Below are 18795 nucleotides of genomic sequence, written 5' to 3' on the forward strand. Positions count from 1 at the left end.
CTTTGCTCGCCATGGAATTCCGCTCACCGTCATGTCTGACAACGGGCCTTGCTTTGTGAGCCAAGAATGGTCTTCCTTTGCCACTTCATACAACTTCACGCACGTGACGTCCAGTCCCTTGCATCCTCAGTCGAATGGCAAGGCGGAAAAGGGCATCCACATTGTGAAGCGGCTTCTCTGCAAGGCTGCTGATGCGGGATCTGACTTCTGTTTAGCCCTGCTGGCCTATCGCTCGGCCCCATTGTCCACGGGCCTCTCACCAGCCCAGCTGATGATGAGTCGCACCCTCAGGACCACTGTGCCGTCAATTCATGTTCCTGACCCCGACCATGCTCCAGTACTGCGAAGGATGCAACAACAGCGTGCTCAGCAGAAGGTGGCACATGACGCTCGGGCGACTGATCTTCCTGCTGTTGCTGATTTTTGCCTTAGTTAAATTGCTCTTGTTCTGTCACCTTTGCTCTTGAGTCGCCAGGTATCTTTCTGATACCGCCACGTGGTTCAAGTCCGAGTAATGATCAATAATCCAACACACCGCTTAGTAAGAGTTAAATCAACGCACATTTATTATATACAGTAATCAATACTTATACATTAATTCTACTTCTAAGCTACTTCCTACAACTAACAGGCCAATACTTAACTTTGGAAATGGCCCACCAGGTCAGGGAAACGAATGGCCTGTCGTATGGGTTCTGAGCCTGCGGGATTCGAAGCTGGTACAGATCGATAGCTAGGAGTGCCTGTCTCGTAGCGAGCGTTGAAGTAAGACTTAAGATTTGAGTGGTTGTTGCAGAAGGTCAGCAGAAGGGTCTCAAAGGGTGCGGAAGGATGAAGAAGGGGCTGATTTGAACTTGGACTCTATACCTATAGTCCCCAGGGGCTTCCCGCCTTTCGGGGCGTACCCGGTACCTGGTTCCAAGTGATTGGACTTTGTCCCAATCACTTGGTTCGATATTCTCCAATGCTGGAGCGATTCCCTGATCGATGGGCGGTTTTGGGGTGATCGTTCACCTCTCTTTGTGTTGGCTCCTGCTGGCGCCGAAAAGTCTGGGTTGGCTTTGTGTGTCTAATTTGTTGCACATTGTTCCCGGGGATTGCTAATTAATATTCAGGTGGCTGGGGTGTTGTTATGCTGTTGGCTGCAGGTATCAATTCTGTCTGGCCTCCCCAGAGGCGAATACACAGTTTTAACTGCAGCTGTCTGTTTGAGTCCTGTTGGCTGATTTTCCCATCAGCCTTTTCCGTTCGCCATTTTAAATCGCGGTTGGCCATTCTAAATCGGGAGTTAGCCATTTTAACTGGCTACATTGCCCTGGCGCCTGGAGACAACGTCCGCATACACCTACCGGAGGGTGGCTGGTCGGCAACCGCCGAGGTTCTCCGCCACGTGGCTCCCCGCTCGTTCCTGGTTCGCATGCCTGATGGCTCCATTTGCCGCCGTAATCGGCGGGCCCTTCGTCTGGTTCCGTGCTCGCTACGTGATCATGCACCGGTGCCACGCCCTCCTGTTGTCCCTGATGTCAACTTTGTTGAGCTTCCTGCCACTCTGCCTATTCCTCTCTCGCCCGTGGCCAGGCCCATTCCTCAGCCGGTGGATCCTGACCCACCCTTGAGGCGGTCAACCCGAATTCGTCGCCCACCTGAGAGACTTGACTTATGAGCCTGTTCGCACATTGGACTCACTGAATTGTTTTACAGACTGTTAACGAGTTTCTTTTCTTGCCGTTCATTGTTCAAGAAGTTTTCTCTCGTCTTTTGCTGATTGCATTTGTTCTGTTATTGGTACAACCTCGTTGTTCTGTTGCACCTGACACCTTCCTCTGTATATAGTTTAGCCTCATGTACATGTTGTAAATATTGCACACACATACTCAGCCGCACTCAGTACACATTTCTATTTATTAGCATGTCGGCACATATCCTTGTGAAAGGGGGGGGGGGATGTTATGATATCCAGATCAGCATATCATGGTGCAATCACACACACACTGATGGACAGGCAGTTGGACCAACCAGCACACACATAACATCGCAGCCAATCACCAGTGAGAGCACACACAGTATAAAACAGGGAACACCACAGTTCCCGCCCATTCTACCAGGAGATAGCTCAGAGCACAGAGCTCACAGCGCGCCACTCAGACATACACCATGTGCTGAGTGCCTCACCAAGATAGTGATAGGGCTGGGTCCACAGGTTAGCTGGTGAAGCACGAACCCAAGCCAGCAGTTAGTAGTTGTCATTGTTAAGACAATAAAACAGAGTTGTACCATCTACAGCCGTGTTGGATCATTTGTGCATCGGAACACCCAACACGACACCCGTCTCTCTCTCTCTCTGTCTCTGTCTCTCTCTCCCCGTCTCTCTCTCTCTCTGTCTCTCTCCCCGTCTCTCTCTCTCTCTCTCTGTCTCTGTGTGTGTCTCTCTCTCTCTCTCTGTCTCTCTCCCCGTCTCTCTCTCTCTCTGTCTCTGTCTCTCTCTCCCCGTCACTCTCTCTCTCTCTCTCTGTCTCTGTCCCCGTCTCTCTCTCTCTCTGTCTTTCTCTCTCTCTCTGTCTCTCTCTCTCTCTCTCTCTCTCTCTGTCTCTCTCCCCGTCTCTCTCTCTCTCTCTCTGTCTCTGTGTGTCTCTCTCTCTCTCTGTCTCTCTCTCCCCGTCTCTCTGTCTCTCTCTCTCTGTCTCTCTCCCCGTCTCTCCCTCTCTCTCTCTCTCTCTCTGTCTCTCTCTCTCTCTCTGTCTCTCTCCCCGCCTCTCTCTCTGTCTCTGTCTCTGTGTGTGTCTCTCTCTCTCTGTCTCTCTCCCCGTCTCTCCCTCTCTCTCTCTCTCTCTCTGTGTCTCTCTCTCTCTCTCTCTCCACCCTGACATAATCTGATCTCTGATGTCCCCACGGGGTAATGATATCTAAATGAAGATTTGCCTTGTTTTGTGTTGGATTGAAGGGTATTTTCTGTGTTTTGCAGCTATTGACTCTCCGGGTGATGATGTCTCTGTCTGGCTCGCCCAGTCTGTGGGAGGAGATGCTGGCTTGGTTTGTCCGCCCTGGTACGTCCTCTTTGAGAACTCTCCCAAGACAGTCTGCAGACACGGTGCTGCCTTTTCTGATGACTCTGCAGCAGTTAACAGCACCGCCAAGACCTGGGATGTCCCGGATTTCTCAAAGACCGATTCAGGGAAGCCACTTCCCCGCGGACGAACACTTTCCTTGGATTCCAAACTAACGACTGTGAGATGCCAAGAGCAGCGAGGGGATGGTGGGCAAGTGTGTACCCTCTCCAGCGATGACTCGGGTGAAGACATCGCCAGTCCATCACCAATCAAACCATTCCCTCAACCTGCACTGGAGCAATCCCACAGGAGAAATGTCCCGTCAAAACTCAGCCCAAGAAACTGGCTCCAGACCCCAGTCTGACTGACTGATGGGAGTGAAGAATATTGCACTGGGTAATGAGCACAATGGGGTGGTCTACTGTTGGGTTTGTCTGTGTGTCTGAGGGTTGGACGATGTATGTAGAAGATCAGGATGTAAGGGGGTGTCTGTATGTTGGGGGGTATATGTATGCGGGGGGTGTATGTATGCGGGGGGTGTATGTATGCGGGGGGTGTATGTATGCGGGGGGGTGTATGTATGCGGGGGGTGTATGTATGCGGGGGTGTATGTATGCGGGGGGTGTATGTATGCGGGGGGTGTATGTATGCGGGGGGTGTATGTATGCGGGGGGGTGTATGTATGCGGGGGGTGTATGTATGCGGGGGCGGGTGTATGTATGTAGGGGGGTGTATATGTGTGGGGGGGTGTATGTATGCGGGGGGTGTATGTATGCGGGGGGGGGTGTCTGTATGTTGGGGGGTGTATGTATGCGGGGGGGTGTATGTATGCGGGGGGTGTATGTATGCGGGGGGTGTACGTATGCGGGGGGTGTACGTATGCGGGGGGTGTATGTATGCGGGGGGTGTATGTATGCGGGGGGTGTATGTATGCGGGGGCGGGTGTATGTATGTAGGGGGGTGTATATGTGTGGGGGGGTCCTGCGTGTGTGGGTCCTGCGTGTGTGGGTCCTGCGTGTGTGGGTCCTGCGTGTGTGGGTCCTGCGTGTGTGGGTCCTGCGTGTGTGGGTCCTGCGTGTGTGGGTCCTGCGTGTGTGGGTCCTGCGTGTGTGGGTCCTGCGTGTATGGGTCCTGCGTGTGGGTCCTGCGTGTGTGGGTCCTGCGTGTGTGGGTCCTGCGTGTGTGGGTCCTGCGTGTGTGGGTCCTGCGTGTGTGGGTCCTGCGTGTGTGGGTCCTGCGTGTGTGGGTCCTGCGTGTGTGGGTCCTGCGTGTGTGGGTCCTGCAACAATAACGCGGTAGGGGAGGTGGCGGCGCAGTGATATTGTCACTGGGCTCATGATCCAGAGACCCAGAGTGACCCAGAGACCCAGAGTGACCCAGAGACCCAGAGTGACCCAGAGACCCAGAGTGACCCAGAGACCCAGAGAGACCCAGAGTGACCCAGAGACCCAGAGTGACCCAGAGACCCAGAGTGACCCAGAGTGACCCAGAGACCCAGAGTGATCCAGAGACCCAGAGTGACCCAGAGTGACCCAGAGTGACCCAGAGACCCAGAGTGACCCAGAGACCCAGAGTGACCCAGAGTGACCCAGAGACCCAGAGTGATCCAGAGACCCAGAGTGACCCAGAGACCCAGAGTGATCCAGAGACCCAGAGTGACCCAGAGACCCAGAGTGACCCAGAGACCCAGAGTGATCCAGAGACCCAGAGTGATCCAGAGACCCAGAGTGACCCAGAGACCCAGAGTGATGCTCTGGGAACCTGGGTTCAAATCCCCCCCACTGCAGGTGGTGAAATTTGAATTGAATAAAAATCTGGAATTAAAAGCCTAACAGTGACCATGAAACATTGTCGATTGTTGTAAAAACCCACCTGTGTCACTAATGTCCTTTAGGGACAGAAATCTGCCGCCCTTACCCGGTCTGGCCTGCTCGTGACTCCAGACCCCACAGCAATGTGAGTGACACTTAACTGCCCCTCAAGGGCAATTAGGGAAGGGCAATAAATGCTGGCCAGCAACGCCCACACCCCATAAACAAATAAAACCCCTCTGTGCCACAATTCCCACCTGGGCCAGTGTGTCCACAAGCGGGAAATCCCTTTGTCCAACCAGATGATTGATTCCTCGCCGTCCCAACAAATGTAAACTGGTTTCTAGACCAGCTGCAACGTGCGAAGCTACCATGAAATACTTGTTTTCCCGAGTCACTGCCGGGCTGGGAACTCTGTCCCCGAGTCACTGCCGGGCTGGGAACTCTGTCCCGAGTCACTGCCGGGCTGGGAACTCTGTCCCGAGTCACTGCCGGGCTGGGAACTCTGTCCCCGAGTCACTGCCGGGCTGGGAACTCTGTCCCCGAGTCACTGCCGGGCTGGAAACTCTGTCCCCGAGTCACTGCCGGGCTGGGAACTCTGTCCCGAGTCACTGCCGGGCTGGAAACTCTGTCCCCGAGTCACTGCCGGGCTGGGAACTCTGTCCCGAGTCACTGCCGGGCTGGAAACTCTGTCCCCGAGTCACTGCCGGGCTGGGAACTCTGTCCCCGAGTCACTGCCGGGCTGGGAACTCTGTCCCGAGTTACTGCCGGGCTGGGAACTCTGTCCCGAGTCACTGCCGGGCTGGAAACTCTGTCCCCGAGTCACTGCCGGGCTGGGAACTCTGTCCCCGAGTCACTGCCGGGCTGGGAACTCTGTCCCCGAGTCACTGCCGGGCTGGGAACTCTGTCCCCGAGTCACTGCCGGGCTGGGAACTCTGTCCCCGAGTCACTGCCGGGCTGGGAACTCTGTCCCCGAGTCACTGCCGGGCTGGGAACTCTGTCCCCGAGTCACTGCCGGGCTGGGAACTCTGTCCCTGAGTCACTGCCGGGCTGGGAACTCTGTCCCCGAGTCACTGCCGGGCTGGGAACTCTGTCCCCGAGTCACTGCCGGGCTGGGAACTCTGTCCCCGAGTCACTGCCGGGCTGGGAACTCTGTCCCGAGTCACTGCCGGGCTCGGAACTCTGTCCCCGAGTCACTGCCGGGCTGGGAACTCTGTCCCCGAGTCACTGCCGGGCTGGGAACTCTGTCCCCGAGTCACTGCCGGGCTGGGAACTCTGTCCCCGAGTCACTGCCGGGCTGGGAACTCTGTCCCCGAGTCACTGCCGGGCTGGGAACTCTGTCCCCGAGTCACTGCCGGGCTGGGAACTCTGTCCCTGAGTCACTGCCGGGCTGGAAACTCTGTCCCCGAGTCACTGCCGGGCTGGGAACTCTGTCCCCGAGTCACTGCCGGGCTGGGAACTCTGTACCGAGTCACTGCCGGGCTGGGAACTCTGTCCCCGAGTCACTGCCGGGCTGGGAACTCTGTCCCCGAGTCACTGCCGGGCTGGGAACTCTGTCCCCGAGTCACTGCCGGGCTGGGAACTCTGTCCCCGAGTCACTGCCGGGCTGGGAACTCTGTCCCGAGTCACTGCCGGGCTGGGAACTCTGTCCCCGAGTCACTGCCGGGCTGGGAACTCTGTCCCCGAGTCACTGCCGGGCTGGGAACTCTGTCCCCGAGTCACTGCCGGGCTGGGAACTCTGTCCCTGAGTCACTGCCGGGCTGGGAACTCTGTCCCCGAGTCACTGCCGGGCTGGGAACTCTGTCCCCGAGTCACTGCCGGGCTCGGAACTCTGTCCCGAGTTACTGCCGGGCTGGGAACTCTGTCCCCGAGTCACTGCCGGGCTCGGAACTCTGTCCCGAGTTACTGCCGGGCTGGGAACTCTGTCCCCGAGTCACTGCCGGGCTGGGAACTCTGTCCCCGAGTCACTGCCGGGCTGGGAACTCTGTCCCTGAGTCACTGCCGGGCTGGGAACTCTGTCCCGAGTCACTGCCGGGCTGGGAACTCTGTCCCGAGTCACTGCCGGGCTGGGAACTCTGTCCCCGAGTCACTGCCGGGCTGGGAACTCTGTCCCGAGTCACTGCCGGGCTGGGAACTCTGTCCCGAGTCACTGCCGGGCTGGGAACTCTGTCCCGAGTCACTGCCGGGCTCGGAACTCTGTCCCGAGTTACTGCCGGGCTGGGAACTCTGTCCCTCTGTCCAGGGACAGTGTCAGACCCGCTGAGATTCGCCAGAGTTTTCTCTCCTTTTCCCATTCCCAGGGGCATCCTGACTATTTCGATTTTATTTCACTGTTTCACCAACAATTCAGTTTGTAACTTTTACTAAAAAACCTAATTATTTTTGCCTGTGTTTCTGTGCAAAACATTTAATTAACGTTTTTGCAAAGTGATTACTTACAGTTTTGCAAGTGTATAATAATTAAACAATGTAGATAATTATATGTTTATTTCCAAATAAATTAACACATAAAATAACCACCTCAGCTTCAATTTGCCAGCATGCTGTGGCGACGTTAGAAGCCAGCTGAGTTATCCGAGGGCGAGCAGATTGCATTCCTGCTCCGGTTCCGGCTCTGGCTCCGGTTCCTGCTCGGGTTCCGGCTCCAGTTCCGGCTCCGGCTCCGGTTCCTGCTCGGGTTCCGGCTCCAGTTCCGGCTCCGGCTCCGGTTCCTGCTCTGGCTCTGGTTCCAGCTCCGGTTCCTGCTCGGGTTCCAGCTCTGGTTCCAGCTCCGGTTCCTGTTCCGGTTCCAACTTCGGTTCCTGCTCCGGTTCCAGCTCCGGTTCCAGCTCCTTGTTCATTCCTCATCTCCCAGCTCTCCATTTACACCACAGCCAGAAAGTTTCTTACAAATCTCTGAAACACAATCCTCAGGATCTCATGATTCACTGAGTCAAATGCTTCTGGACTGTAGTAGAAAGATTCAACAACGCCCGTTATGGCAAAATAGCAAGGCTTTATTTACAAAGAGACTGCATGCAGTGTAATGGCTGAAACTTGAGGTCAGAGAGCAGTTACTACCACTGCTGATTCCTTCCCAAGTCCGCGCTTTCACAGAGAATCAGCTCAGTATTTATACATTATCATTATCAAGATTGCGTGACTACAGCTTAGTCAGGAATTCGATCGGAAGTAGAAACGTAAACAATGCCATTATCCTGCTGACCTGTTAATCTTCTCGGACTCTTTGTCTCATCCCTCATACCATTATCTTGTCCTTTGATAGAACATTAAAAGGTCGGAGGAGACGCATCCATTCCTTATCTTGTCTTATTCATACCGCCTTGGGTTATGACGAGTTAGCCTTATCAGAAATTACAGAGGTCAGGCATTTTGGAATAGCTTGACCTTCTCTGATCTTATTCATGCTTTAGGTCAGCTTTTCTTACATTGCACCGAATAGTTGACCAGTTTTCCCATCATGCCATTACTTAATTCGTACAACATCACATTCCCTCCTTTTGTCATATCATGACAACAAGTTAAATAGGGATATCCATGACTCGATTGAAAATGCATTGACACAAGCAACCAAGCAATCCTATCCCCAGTAGCATTGGTAGTAGTAGAAGGAAGGCCTTAAAGATCCAATCAAATAATCCGTGACCCAACCATCCTCGCGGGTTATAGTCATGAAATTCACTGCCAATCTCTTGAATTTCATCAGCCTGTCTCTTATTATGGTCGGCCAGGTTAGTGATATTTTCAGAGCCATCTGGAATATACTTACAGCACTCCTGACCTACAAGAGCACACGTTCCTCCCTGCGAGGCTAACAGATAATCCAAAACCAGTTGATTTTGTAATGCCACGGTCCGGACAGCTACTAGCTCAGCTGAGACCTCAGCCAGTGCCTGTCCAGTTTCCCTGGCTTCTGCTGCCGTTATGTTCGCCAGTTGTTCCAATGCTGAGGCCATGTGGATCAGTTCGTCGGATGCCTTGCCCGTTCCGTAAGGGAAAGGCCATCATGAAGAACTGTTCCGTTTTAGTAATAGTCCTTTTGGCTGGCGAGGGGTAGTGCTTAAGTGTGGGTAGGTGACACATTTGGGGTACTACATATCCCAGGTAACAGGATCCTGTCCAATCAATGGGGAGCCAGGGATATGCTTGAGTGCCGCATATGAAATAGGTTCCATTATAGGCTGTAAAATCATCAGCTGATGTCATCCGGGGATTGAGGATGTCTGTCCCCATGAACTATTAGAGGTTATATTCCATACCCTGGACCAATCACAGTTAAACATGCCCTTGTTGGATATGCTTGGTACCGGTCCTTGCCAGTCAACTGTAAGGTTGCACCTACTTTGCCCCATCAACTTTCCTTTCCCTGATTTATTAAAACACATGGAAGCTTGAACATTATTCACGTGGACAGTGAGGGAGGGTGGAGTCAAGGCATGATGATCAGCAGGTTGATACGAAGCCGACAATTTAGTCATGTCATAGCCAGCAGATCTCCATATTTCCATATCCCCCCTATCTTCCCTGCTCCCTGTTTGATTTTGTCGTAAAATCCATTCAACCGTCTCTGCGATATGAAAGGGGAGGGATTGGAGAGGTATTCCTTCCTCGAATGGACGCGGATGTGGGTACAAACCCAACACTTGCTTACATTCAATTTTTCAGCAGAAAGATATGACATATATAACTAGGTATTGGAATGCTGTTCCCGGGTAGTCCGTTTTTTTTTTTACTACCGAGTGGCCATTAAGGCTAAATAGTCCAGAGAGTCCAAAAATTATAATGAAGATCTTCATCCTGATTTCACGTCTGGGTTGGAGACTATCTTCTTGCAATCAAGAACAAAGAACAAAGAAAATTACAGCACAGGAACAGGCCCTTCGGCCCTCCCAGCCTGTGCCGATCCAGATCCTTTATCTAAACCTGTCACCTATTTTCCAAGGATCTACTTCCCTCTGTTCCCCTCCTGTTCATATATCTGTCTAGATGCATCTTAAATGATGCTATTGTGCCCGTCTCTACCACCTCCGCTGGCAAAGCGTTCCAGGCACCCACCACCCTCTGCATAAAAAACTTTCCACGCACATCTCCCTTAAACTTTCCCCCTCTCACCTTGAAATCATGACCCCCTTGTAATTGACACCCCCACTCTTGGAAAAAGCTTGTTGCTATCCACCCTGTCCATACCTCTCAGAATGTTGCAGACCTCAATCAGGTCCCCCCTCAACCTCCGTCTTCCCAACGAAAACAATCCTAATCTACTCAACCTTTCTTCATAGCTAGCACCCTCCATACCAGGCAACATCCTGGTGAACCTCCTCTGCACCCTCTCTAAAGCACCGTCTCTAAAGCATCCACATCCTTCTGGTAATGTGGCGACCAGAACTGCACGCAGTATTCCAAATGTCTAACCAAAGTCCTATACAACTGTAACATGACCTGCCGACTCTTGTACTCAATACCCCATCCGATGAAGGAAAGCATGCTGTATGCCTTCTTGACCACTATCGACCTGCGTTGCCACCTTCAGGGTACAATGGACCTGAACTCCCAGATCTCTCTGTACATCAATTTTCCCCAGGACTCTTCCATTGACCGTATAGTCCGCTCTTTAATTAGATCTTCCAAAATGTATCACCTCGCATTTGCCTGGATTGAACTCCATCTGCCATTTCTCTGCCCAACTCTCCAATCTATCTATATTTTGCTGTATTCTCTGACAGTCCTTCTCGCTATCTGCAACTCCACCAATCTTAGTATCATCTGCAAACTTGCTCATCAAACCACCTTTACCTTCGCCCAGATCATTTATGTATATCACAAACAACAGTGGTCCGAGCACGGATCCCTGTGGAACACCACTAGTCACCTTTCTCCATTTTGAGACACTCCCTTCCACCACTACTCTCTGTCTCCTGTTGCCCAGCCAGTTCTTTATCCATCTAGCGAGTACACCCTGAACCCCATACGACTTCACTTTTTCCATCGACCTGCCATGGGAAACTTTATCAAACGCCTTACTGAAGTCCATGTATATGACATCTACAGCCCATCCCTCATCAATTAATGTTGTCACTTTCTCAAAGAATTCTATTAGGTTTGTAAGACATGACCTTCCCTGCACAAAACCATGTTGCCTATCACTGATAAGCCCATTTTCTTCCAAATGGGAATAGATCCTATCCCTCAGTATCTTCTCCAGCAGCTTCCCTACCACTGACGCTATAATTACCTGGATTATCCCTGCTACCCTTCTTAAACAAGGGGACAACATTAGCAATTCTCCAGTCCTCCGGGACCTCACCCGTGCTCAAGGATGCTGCAAAGATATCTGTTAAGGCCCCAGCTATTTCGTCCCTTGCTTCCCTCAGTAACCTGGGATAGATTCCATCCGGACCTGGGGACTTGTCCACCTTAATGCCTTATAGAATACCCAAAACTTCCCCCTTCCTTATGCCGACTTGACCTAGAGTATTTAAACATCCATCCTTAGCCTCAACATCCAACATGTCCCCCTCCTTGGTGAATACCGATGCAAATACCGTGGGGCAGCACGGTAGCATTGTGGATAGCACAATTGCTTCACAGCTCCAGGGTCCCAGGTTCGATTCCGGCTTGGATCTCTGTCTGTGCGGAGTCTGCACATCCTCCTCGTGTCTGCGTGGGTTTCCTCCGGGTGCTCCGGTTTCCTCCCACAGTCCAAAGATGTGCAGGTTAGGTGGATTGGCCATGATAAATTGCTCTTAGTGTCCAAAATTGCCCTTAGTGTTGGGTGGGGTTACTGGGTTATGGGGATCGGGTGGAGGTGTTGACCTTGTGTAGGGTGCTCTTTCCAAGAGCTGGTGCAGTCTCGATGGGCCGAATGGCCTCCTTCTGCACTGTAAATTCTATGTTAATCTCTATGTTAATCAAAGTACTCATTAAGAATCTCACCCATTTCCTCTGACTCCATGCATGAATTCCCTCTTTTGTCTTTGAGTGGGCCAATCCTTTCTCTAGTTACCCTCTTGCTCCTTATATACGAATAAAAGGCTTTGGGATTTTCCTTAACCCTGTTAGCCAAAGATATTTCATGACCCCTTTTAGCCCTCTTTGTTGCGCGTTTGAGATTTGTCCTACTTTCCCGATATTCCTCCAAAGCTTCATCAGATTTAAATTGCCTAAATCTTATGTATGCTTCCTTTTTCATCTTAGCTAATCTCACAACTCCGCCTGTCATCCATGGTTCCCTAATCTTGCCATTTCTATCCCTCATTTTCACAGGGACATGTCTGTCCTGCACTCTAATCAACCTTTCCTTAAAAGACTCCCACATTTCAAATGTGGATTTACCCTTAAACAGCTGCTCCCAATCCACATTCCCTATCTCCTGCCGAATTTTGTTATACTTGGCCTTTCCTCAATTTAGCACTCTTTCTTTAGGACCACTCTCGTCTTTGTCCATGAGTATTCTAAAACTTACGGAATTGTGATCGCTATTCCCAAAGTAATCACCGACTGAAACTTTAACCACCTGGCCGGGATCATTCCCCAATACCAGGTCCAGTATGGACCCTTCCCGAGTTGGACTATTTACATACTGCTCTAAAAAACTCTCCTGGATGCTCCTTACAAATTCTGCTCCATCTACGCCTCCAACACTGCATGAGTCCCATTCAATGTTGGGGAAGTTAAAATCTCCCATCACGACCACCCTATTGCTCCTACATTTTTCTATAATTTGTCTACAGATTTGCACCTCTACTTCACGCTCGCTTCTGGGAGGCCTGTAGTAACAATGTTAGTGCACCCTTCCTATTTCTTAGCTCTACCCATATTGCCTCAGTGCTCGAATCCTCCATCGTGCCCTCCTTAATCATAGCTGTGATATCATCTCTGACCAGTAATCCAACTCCTCCACCCCTTTTACCTCCCTCTCTATCCCTCCTGAAGCATCTATACCCTGGGATATTTAGTTGCCAGTCTTGCCCTTCCCTCAACCAAGTCTCAGTAATACCAATAACATCATATTCCCAGGTACTAATCCAAGCCCTAAGTTCATCTGCCTTACCTGCTACACTTCTCGCATTGAAACAAATGCACCTCAGACCACCTGTCCCTTTGTGTTCATCATCTCTTCCCTGTCTACTCTTCCCCTTAGTCACATTGAGGTTAGAACATAGAACATAGAACATTACAGCGCAGTACAGGCCCTTCGGCCCTCGATGTTGCGCCGACCTGTGAAACCACTCTAAAGCCCATCTACACTATTCCCTTATCGTCCATATGTCTATCCAATGACCATTTGAATGCCCTTAGTGTTGGCGAGTCCACTACTGTTGCAGGCAGGGCATTCCATGCCCTTACTACTCTCTGAGTAAAGAACCTACCTCTGACATCTGTCCTATATCTATCTCCCCTCAATTTAAAGCTATGTCCCCTCATGCTAGACATCACCATCTGAGGAAAAAGGCTCTCACTGTCCACACTATCCAATCCTCTGATCATCTTGTATGCCTCAATTACGTCACCTCTTAACCTTCTTCTCTCTAACGAAAACAGCCTCGAGTCCCTCAGCCTTCCCTCATAAGATCTTCCCTCCATACCAGGCAACATTCTGGTAAATCTCCTCTGCACCCTTTCCAATGCTTCCACATCCTTCCTATAATGCGGCGACCAGAATTGCACGCAATACTCCAAATGCGGCCGCACCAGAGTTTTGTACAGCTGCAACATGACCTCATGGCTCCGAAATTCAATCCCTCTACCAATAAAAGCTAACACACCGTACGCCTTCGAAACAACCCTCTCAACCTGGGTGGCAACTTTCAGGGATCTATGTACATGGACACCGAAATCTCTCTGCTCATCCACACTGCCAAGAATCTTACCATTAGCCCAGTACTCTGTCTTCCTATTATTCCTTCCAAAAGGAATCACTTCACACTTTTCTGCATTAAACTCCATTTGCCACCTCTCAGCCCAGCGCTGCAGCTTATCTATGTCCCCCTGTAATTTGTAACATCCTTCCTCACTGTCCACAACTCCACCGATTTTAGTGTCAGAGGAGTGGAGGAGTAGAGCATTAGTCATTCGAGACTCCAAAGTTAGGGGGATAGAAAGGAGATTCTGTGGGAACGAGAGAGACTCGCGGTTGGTGTGTTGCCTCCCAGGTGCCAGGGTGCGTGATGTCTCGGATTGTGTTTTGGGGATCCTTAAGGGGGAGGGGGAGTAGCCCCAAGTCGTGGTCCACATAGGTACCAACAACATAGGTTAGGAAAAGGGATAGGGATGTAAAGCAGGAATTCAGGGAGCTAGGATGGAAACTTAGATCTAGGACAAACAGAGTTATTTTCGCTGGGTTGTTACCCGTGCCACGTGATAGCGAGACGAGGAATAGGGAAAGAGAGGAGTTGAACGCGTGGCTACAGGGATGGGGCAGGACGGAGGGTTTCAGATTTCTGGATAATTGGGTCTCATTGTGGGGTCGGTGGGACCTCTACAAACGGGATGGTCTACACCTGGACCAGAGGGGTACCAACATCCTGGGGGGGGGGGGAAATTTGCTAATGCTCTTCGCGAGGGTTTAAACTAGTTCAGCAGGGGCTTGGGAACCTGAATTGTAGCTCCAGTATACAGGAGGTTGAGAGTAGTGAGGTCATGAGTAAGGTTTTAAAGTTGCAGGAGTGTACCGGCAGGCAGGAAGGTGGTTTAAAGTGTGTCTTCTTCAATGCCAGGAGCATCTGGAATAAGGTGGGTGAACTTGCGGCATGGGTTGGTACCTGGGACTTCGATGTTGTGGCCATTTCGGAGACATGCAGCGAAATTCTCCCGAAACGGCGCGATGTCCGCCGACTAGCGCCCAAAACGGCGCCAATCAGACGGGCATCGCGCCGACCCAAAGGTGCGGAATGCTCCGCATCTTTGGGGGCCGAGCCCCAACATTGAGGGGCTAGGCCGGTGCCGGAGGAATTTCCGCCCCGCCAGCTGGCGGAAACGGCCTTTGTTGCCCCGCCAGCTGGCGCGGAAATGACACCACCGGGCGGCGCATGCGCGGGAGCGTCAGCGGCCGCTGACAGTTTCCCACGCATGCGCAGTGGAGGGAGTCTCTTCCACCTCCGCCATGGTGGAGACCGTGGTGGAGGCGGAAGGGAAAGAGTGCCCCCACGGCACAGGCCCGCCCGCGGATCGGTGGGCCCCGATCGCGGGCCAGGCCACCGTGTGGGCACCCCCCGGGGCCAGTTCGTCCCGTGCCCCCCCAGAACCCCGGAGCCCGCCCACGCCGCCTTGTCCCGCCGTTCAAAAGGTGGTTTAATCCACGCCGGCGGGACAGGCAATTTATCGACGGGACTTCGCATCCGGGCCGGAGAATCGAGCGGGGGGGGGGACCGCCAACCGGCGCGGCCCGATTCCCGCCCCCGCCGAATATCCGGTGCCGGAGACTTCGGCAGCCGGTGGGGGCGGGATTCACGCCAGCCCCCGGCGATTCTCCGACCCGGCGGGGGGTCGGAGAATGACGCCCATGGATAGAGCAGGGACAGGAATGGTTGTTGCAGGAGCCGGGGTTTAGATATTTCAGTAAGCTCAGGGAAGATGGTAAAAGAGGGGGAGGGGTGGCATTGTTAGACAAGGACAGTATTACGGTGGCACAAAGGACGTTAGATGAGGACTCGTCGATTTATTATAACAATATTAGGCGGGAACTGAAGATCATAGATTGGGGGCGGATGTTTGAGGGCAAATCAACATCTGACATGTGGGAGGCTTTCAAGTGTCAGTTGAAAGGAATTCAGAACCGGCATGTTCCTGTGAGGAAGAAGGATAAATACGGCAATTTCCGGGAACCTTGGATAACGAGAGATATTGTAGGCCTCGTCAAAAAGAAAAAGGAGGCATTTGTCAGGGCTAAAAGGCTGGGAACAGACGAAGCCTGTGTGGAATATAAGGAAAGTAGGAAGGAACTTAAGCAAGGAATCAGGAGGGCTAGAAGGGGTCACGAAAAGTCATTGGCAAATAGGGTTAAGGAACATCCTAAGGCTTTTTACACGTACATAAAAAGCAAGAGGGTAGCCAGGGAAAGGGTTGGCCCACTGAAGGATAGGCAAGGGAATCTATGTGTGGAGCCAGAGGAAATGGGGGAGGTACTAAATGAATAATTTGCATCAGTATTCACCAAAGAGAAGAAATTGGTAGATGTTGAGTCTGGAGAAGGATGTGTAGATAGCCTGGGACACATTGAGATCCAAAAAGACGAGGTGTTGGGTGTCTTAAAAATATTAAGGTAGATAAGTCCCCAGGGCCTGATGGAATCTACCCCAGAGTACTGAAGGAGGCTGAAGAGGAAATTGCTGAGGCCTTGACAGAAATCTTTGGATCCTCAATGTCTTCAGGTGATGTCCCGGAGGACTGGAGAATAGTCAATGTTGTTCCTCTGTTTAAGAAGGGTAGCAAGGATAATCCAGGGAACTACAGGCCGGTGAGCCTTACTTCAGTGGTAGGGAAATTACTGGAGAGAATTCTTCGAGACAGGATCTACTCCCTTTTGGAAGCCAATGGACGTATTAGTGAGAGGCAGCATGGTTTTGTGGAGGGGAGGTCGTGTCTCACTAACTTGATAGAGTTTTTCGAGGAGGTCACTAAGATGATTGATGCAGGTAGGGCAGTGGATGTTGTCTATATGGACTTCAGTAAGGCCTTTGACAAGGTCCCTCATGGTAGACTAGTACAAACGGTGAAGTCACACGGGATCAGGGGTGAGCTGGCAAGGTGGATACAGAACTGGCTAGGTCATAGAAGGCAGAGAATAGCAATGGAAGGATGCTTTTCTAATTGGAGGGCTGTGACCAGTGGTGTTCCACAGGGATCACTGCTGGGACCTTTGCTGTTTGTAGTATATATAAATGATTTGGAGGAAAATGTAACTGGTCTGATTAGTAAGTTTGCAGACGACACAAAGGTTGGTGGAATTGCGGATAGCGATGAGGACTGTCTGAGGATACAGCAGGATTTACATTGTTTGGAGACTTGGGCGGAGAGATGGCAGATGGAGTTTAATCCGGACAAATGTGAGGTAATGCATTTTGGAAGGTCTAATGCACGTAGGGAATATACAGTGAATGGTAGAACCCTCAAGAGTATTGAAAGTCAAAGAGATCTAGGAGTACAGGTCCACAGGTCACTGAAAGGGGCAACACAGGTGGAGAAGGTAGTCAAGAAGGCATACGGCATGCTTGCCTTCATTGGCCGGGGCATTGAGTATAAGAATTGGCAAGTCATGTTGCAGTTGTATAGAACCTTAGTTCGGCCACACTTGGAGTATAGTGTTCATTTCTGGTCGCCACACTACCAGAAGGATGTGGAGGCTTTAGAGAGGGTGCAGAAGAGATTTACCAGAATGTTGCCTGGTATGGAGGGCATTAGCTATGAGGAGCGATTGAATAAACTCGGTTTGTTCTCACTGGAACGAAGGAGGTTGAGGGGCGACCTGATAGAGGTCCACAAAATTATGAGGGGCACAGACAGAGTGGATAGTCAGAGGCTTTTTCCCAGGGTAGAGGGGTCAATTACTAGGGGGCATAGGTTTAAGGTGAGAGGGGCAAGGTTTAGAGGAGATGTACGAGGCAAGTTTTTTACGCAGAGGGTAGTGGGTGCCTGGAACTCGCTGCCGGAGGAGGTGGTGGAAGCAGGGACGATAGTGACATTTAAGGGGCATCTTGACAAATACATGAATAGGATGGGAATAGAGGGATATGGACCCAGGAAGTGTAGAAGATTGTAGTTTAGTCGGGCTGCATGGTCTGCACGGGCTTGGAGGGCCGAAGGGCCTGTTCCTGTGCTGTACATTTCTTTGTTCTTTGTTCTTTGATTGAGGTCGTATGGGCTGAGGTTAGAAACAGGAAAGGAGAGGTCACCCTGTTAGGGGTTTTCTATAGGCCTCCGAAAAGTTCCAGAGATGTAGAGGAAAGGATTGTAAAGATGATTCTGGCTAGGAGCGAAAGCAACAGGGTAGTTGTTATGGGGGACTTTAACTTTCCAAATATTGACTGGAAACGCTACAGTTCGAGTTTAGATGGGTCCGTTTTTGTCCAATGTGTGCAGGAGGTTTCCTGACACAGTATGTAGATAGGCCAATGAGAGGCGAGACCGTATTTGATTTGGTACTGGGTAATGAACCAGGAAAGGTGTTAGATTTGGAGGTAGGTGAGCACTTTGGTGATAGTGACCATAATTCGATTACGTTTACTTTAGTGCTGGAAAGGGATAGGTATATACCGCAGGGCAAGAGTTATATCTGGGGGAAAGGCAATTATGATGCGATAAGGCAAGACTTAGGATGCATCAGATGGAGAGGAAAACTGCAGGGGATGGGCACAATGGAAATGTAGAGCTTGTTCAAGGAACAGTTACTGCGTGTCCTTGATAAGTATGTACCTGTCAGACAGGGAGGAAGTGGTCGAGCAAGGGAACCGTGGTTTACTAAGGCAGTCGAAACACATGTCAAGAGGAAGAAGGAGGCTTATGTAAAGATGAGACATGAAGGTTCAGTAAGGGCACTCGAGAGTTACAAGTTAGCTAGGGAGGACCTAAAGAGAGAGCTAAGAAGAGGCTGGAGGGGACATAGAGAAGTCTTTGGCAGGTAGGATCAAGGATAACCCTGAAGCTTTCTATAGATATGTCAGGAATAAACGAATGACTAGGGTAAGAGTAGGGCCAGTCAAGGACAGTAGTGGGAAGTTGTGCTTGGAGTCCAAGGAGATAGGAGAGGTGCTAAATGAATATTTTTCGTCAGTATTCACACAGGAAAAAGACAATGTTGTCGAGAAGAATACTGAGATTCAGGCTACTAGACTAGAAGGGCTTGAGGTTGATAAGGAGGAGGTGTTAACAATTCTGGAATGGGTGAAAATAGATAAGTCCCCTGGGCCGGATGCGATTTATCCTAGGATTCTCTGGGAAGC

At 51.2% G+C, this 18795-nt stretch overlaps 1 protein-coding gene across 2 annotated transcripts in view; it reads left to right on the top strand.

Moving 5' to 3' along the window:
* LOC140409377 (rhotekin-like) overlaps positions 1-3542 on the top strand; it is a 342330-nt gene extending 338788 nt beyond the window's left edge. For both annotated transcript variants that reach the window (XM_072497827.1, XM_072497828.1), the window contains one exon: positions 2963-3542. In XM_072497827.1, the coding sequence (XP_072353928.1) occupies positions 2963-3411 (449 nt within the window). In that variant the 3' untranslated portion in view covers positions 3412-3542. The remainder of the gene's footprint in view (positions 1-2962) is intronic.
* The last annotated feature ends 15253 nt before the right edge of the window (positions 3543-18795 follow it).

This window comes from Scyliorhinus torazame, chromosome 3 (assembly GCF_047496885.1).
Source record: "Scyliorhinus torazame isolate Kashiwa2021f chromosome 3, sScyTor2.1, whole genome shotgun sequence".
Lineage (NCBI taxonomy): Eukaryota > Metazoa > Chordata > Chondrichthyes > Carcharhiniformes > Scyliorhinidae > Scyliorhinus > Scyliorhinus torazame.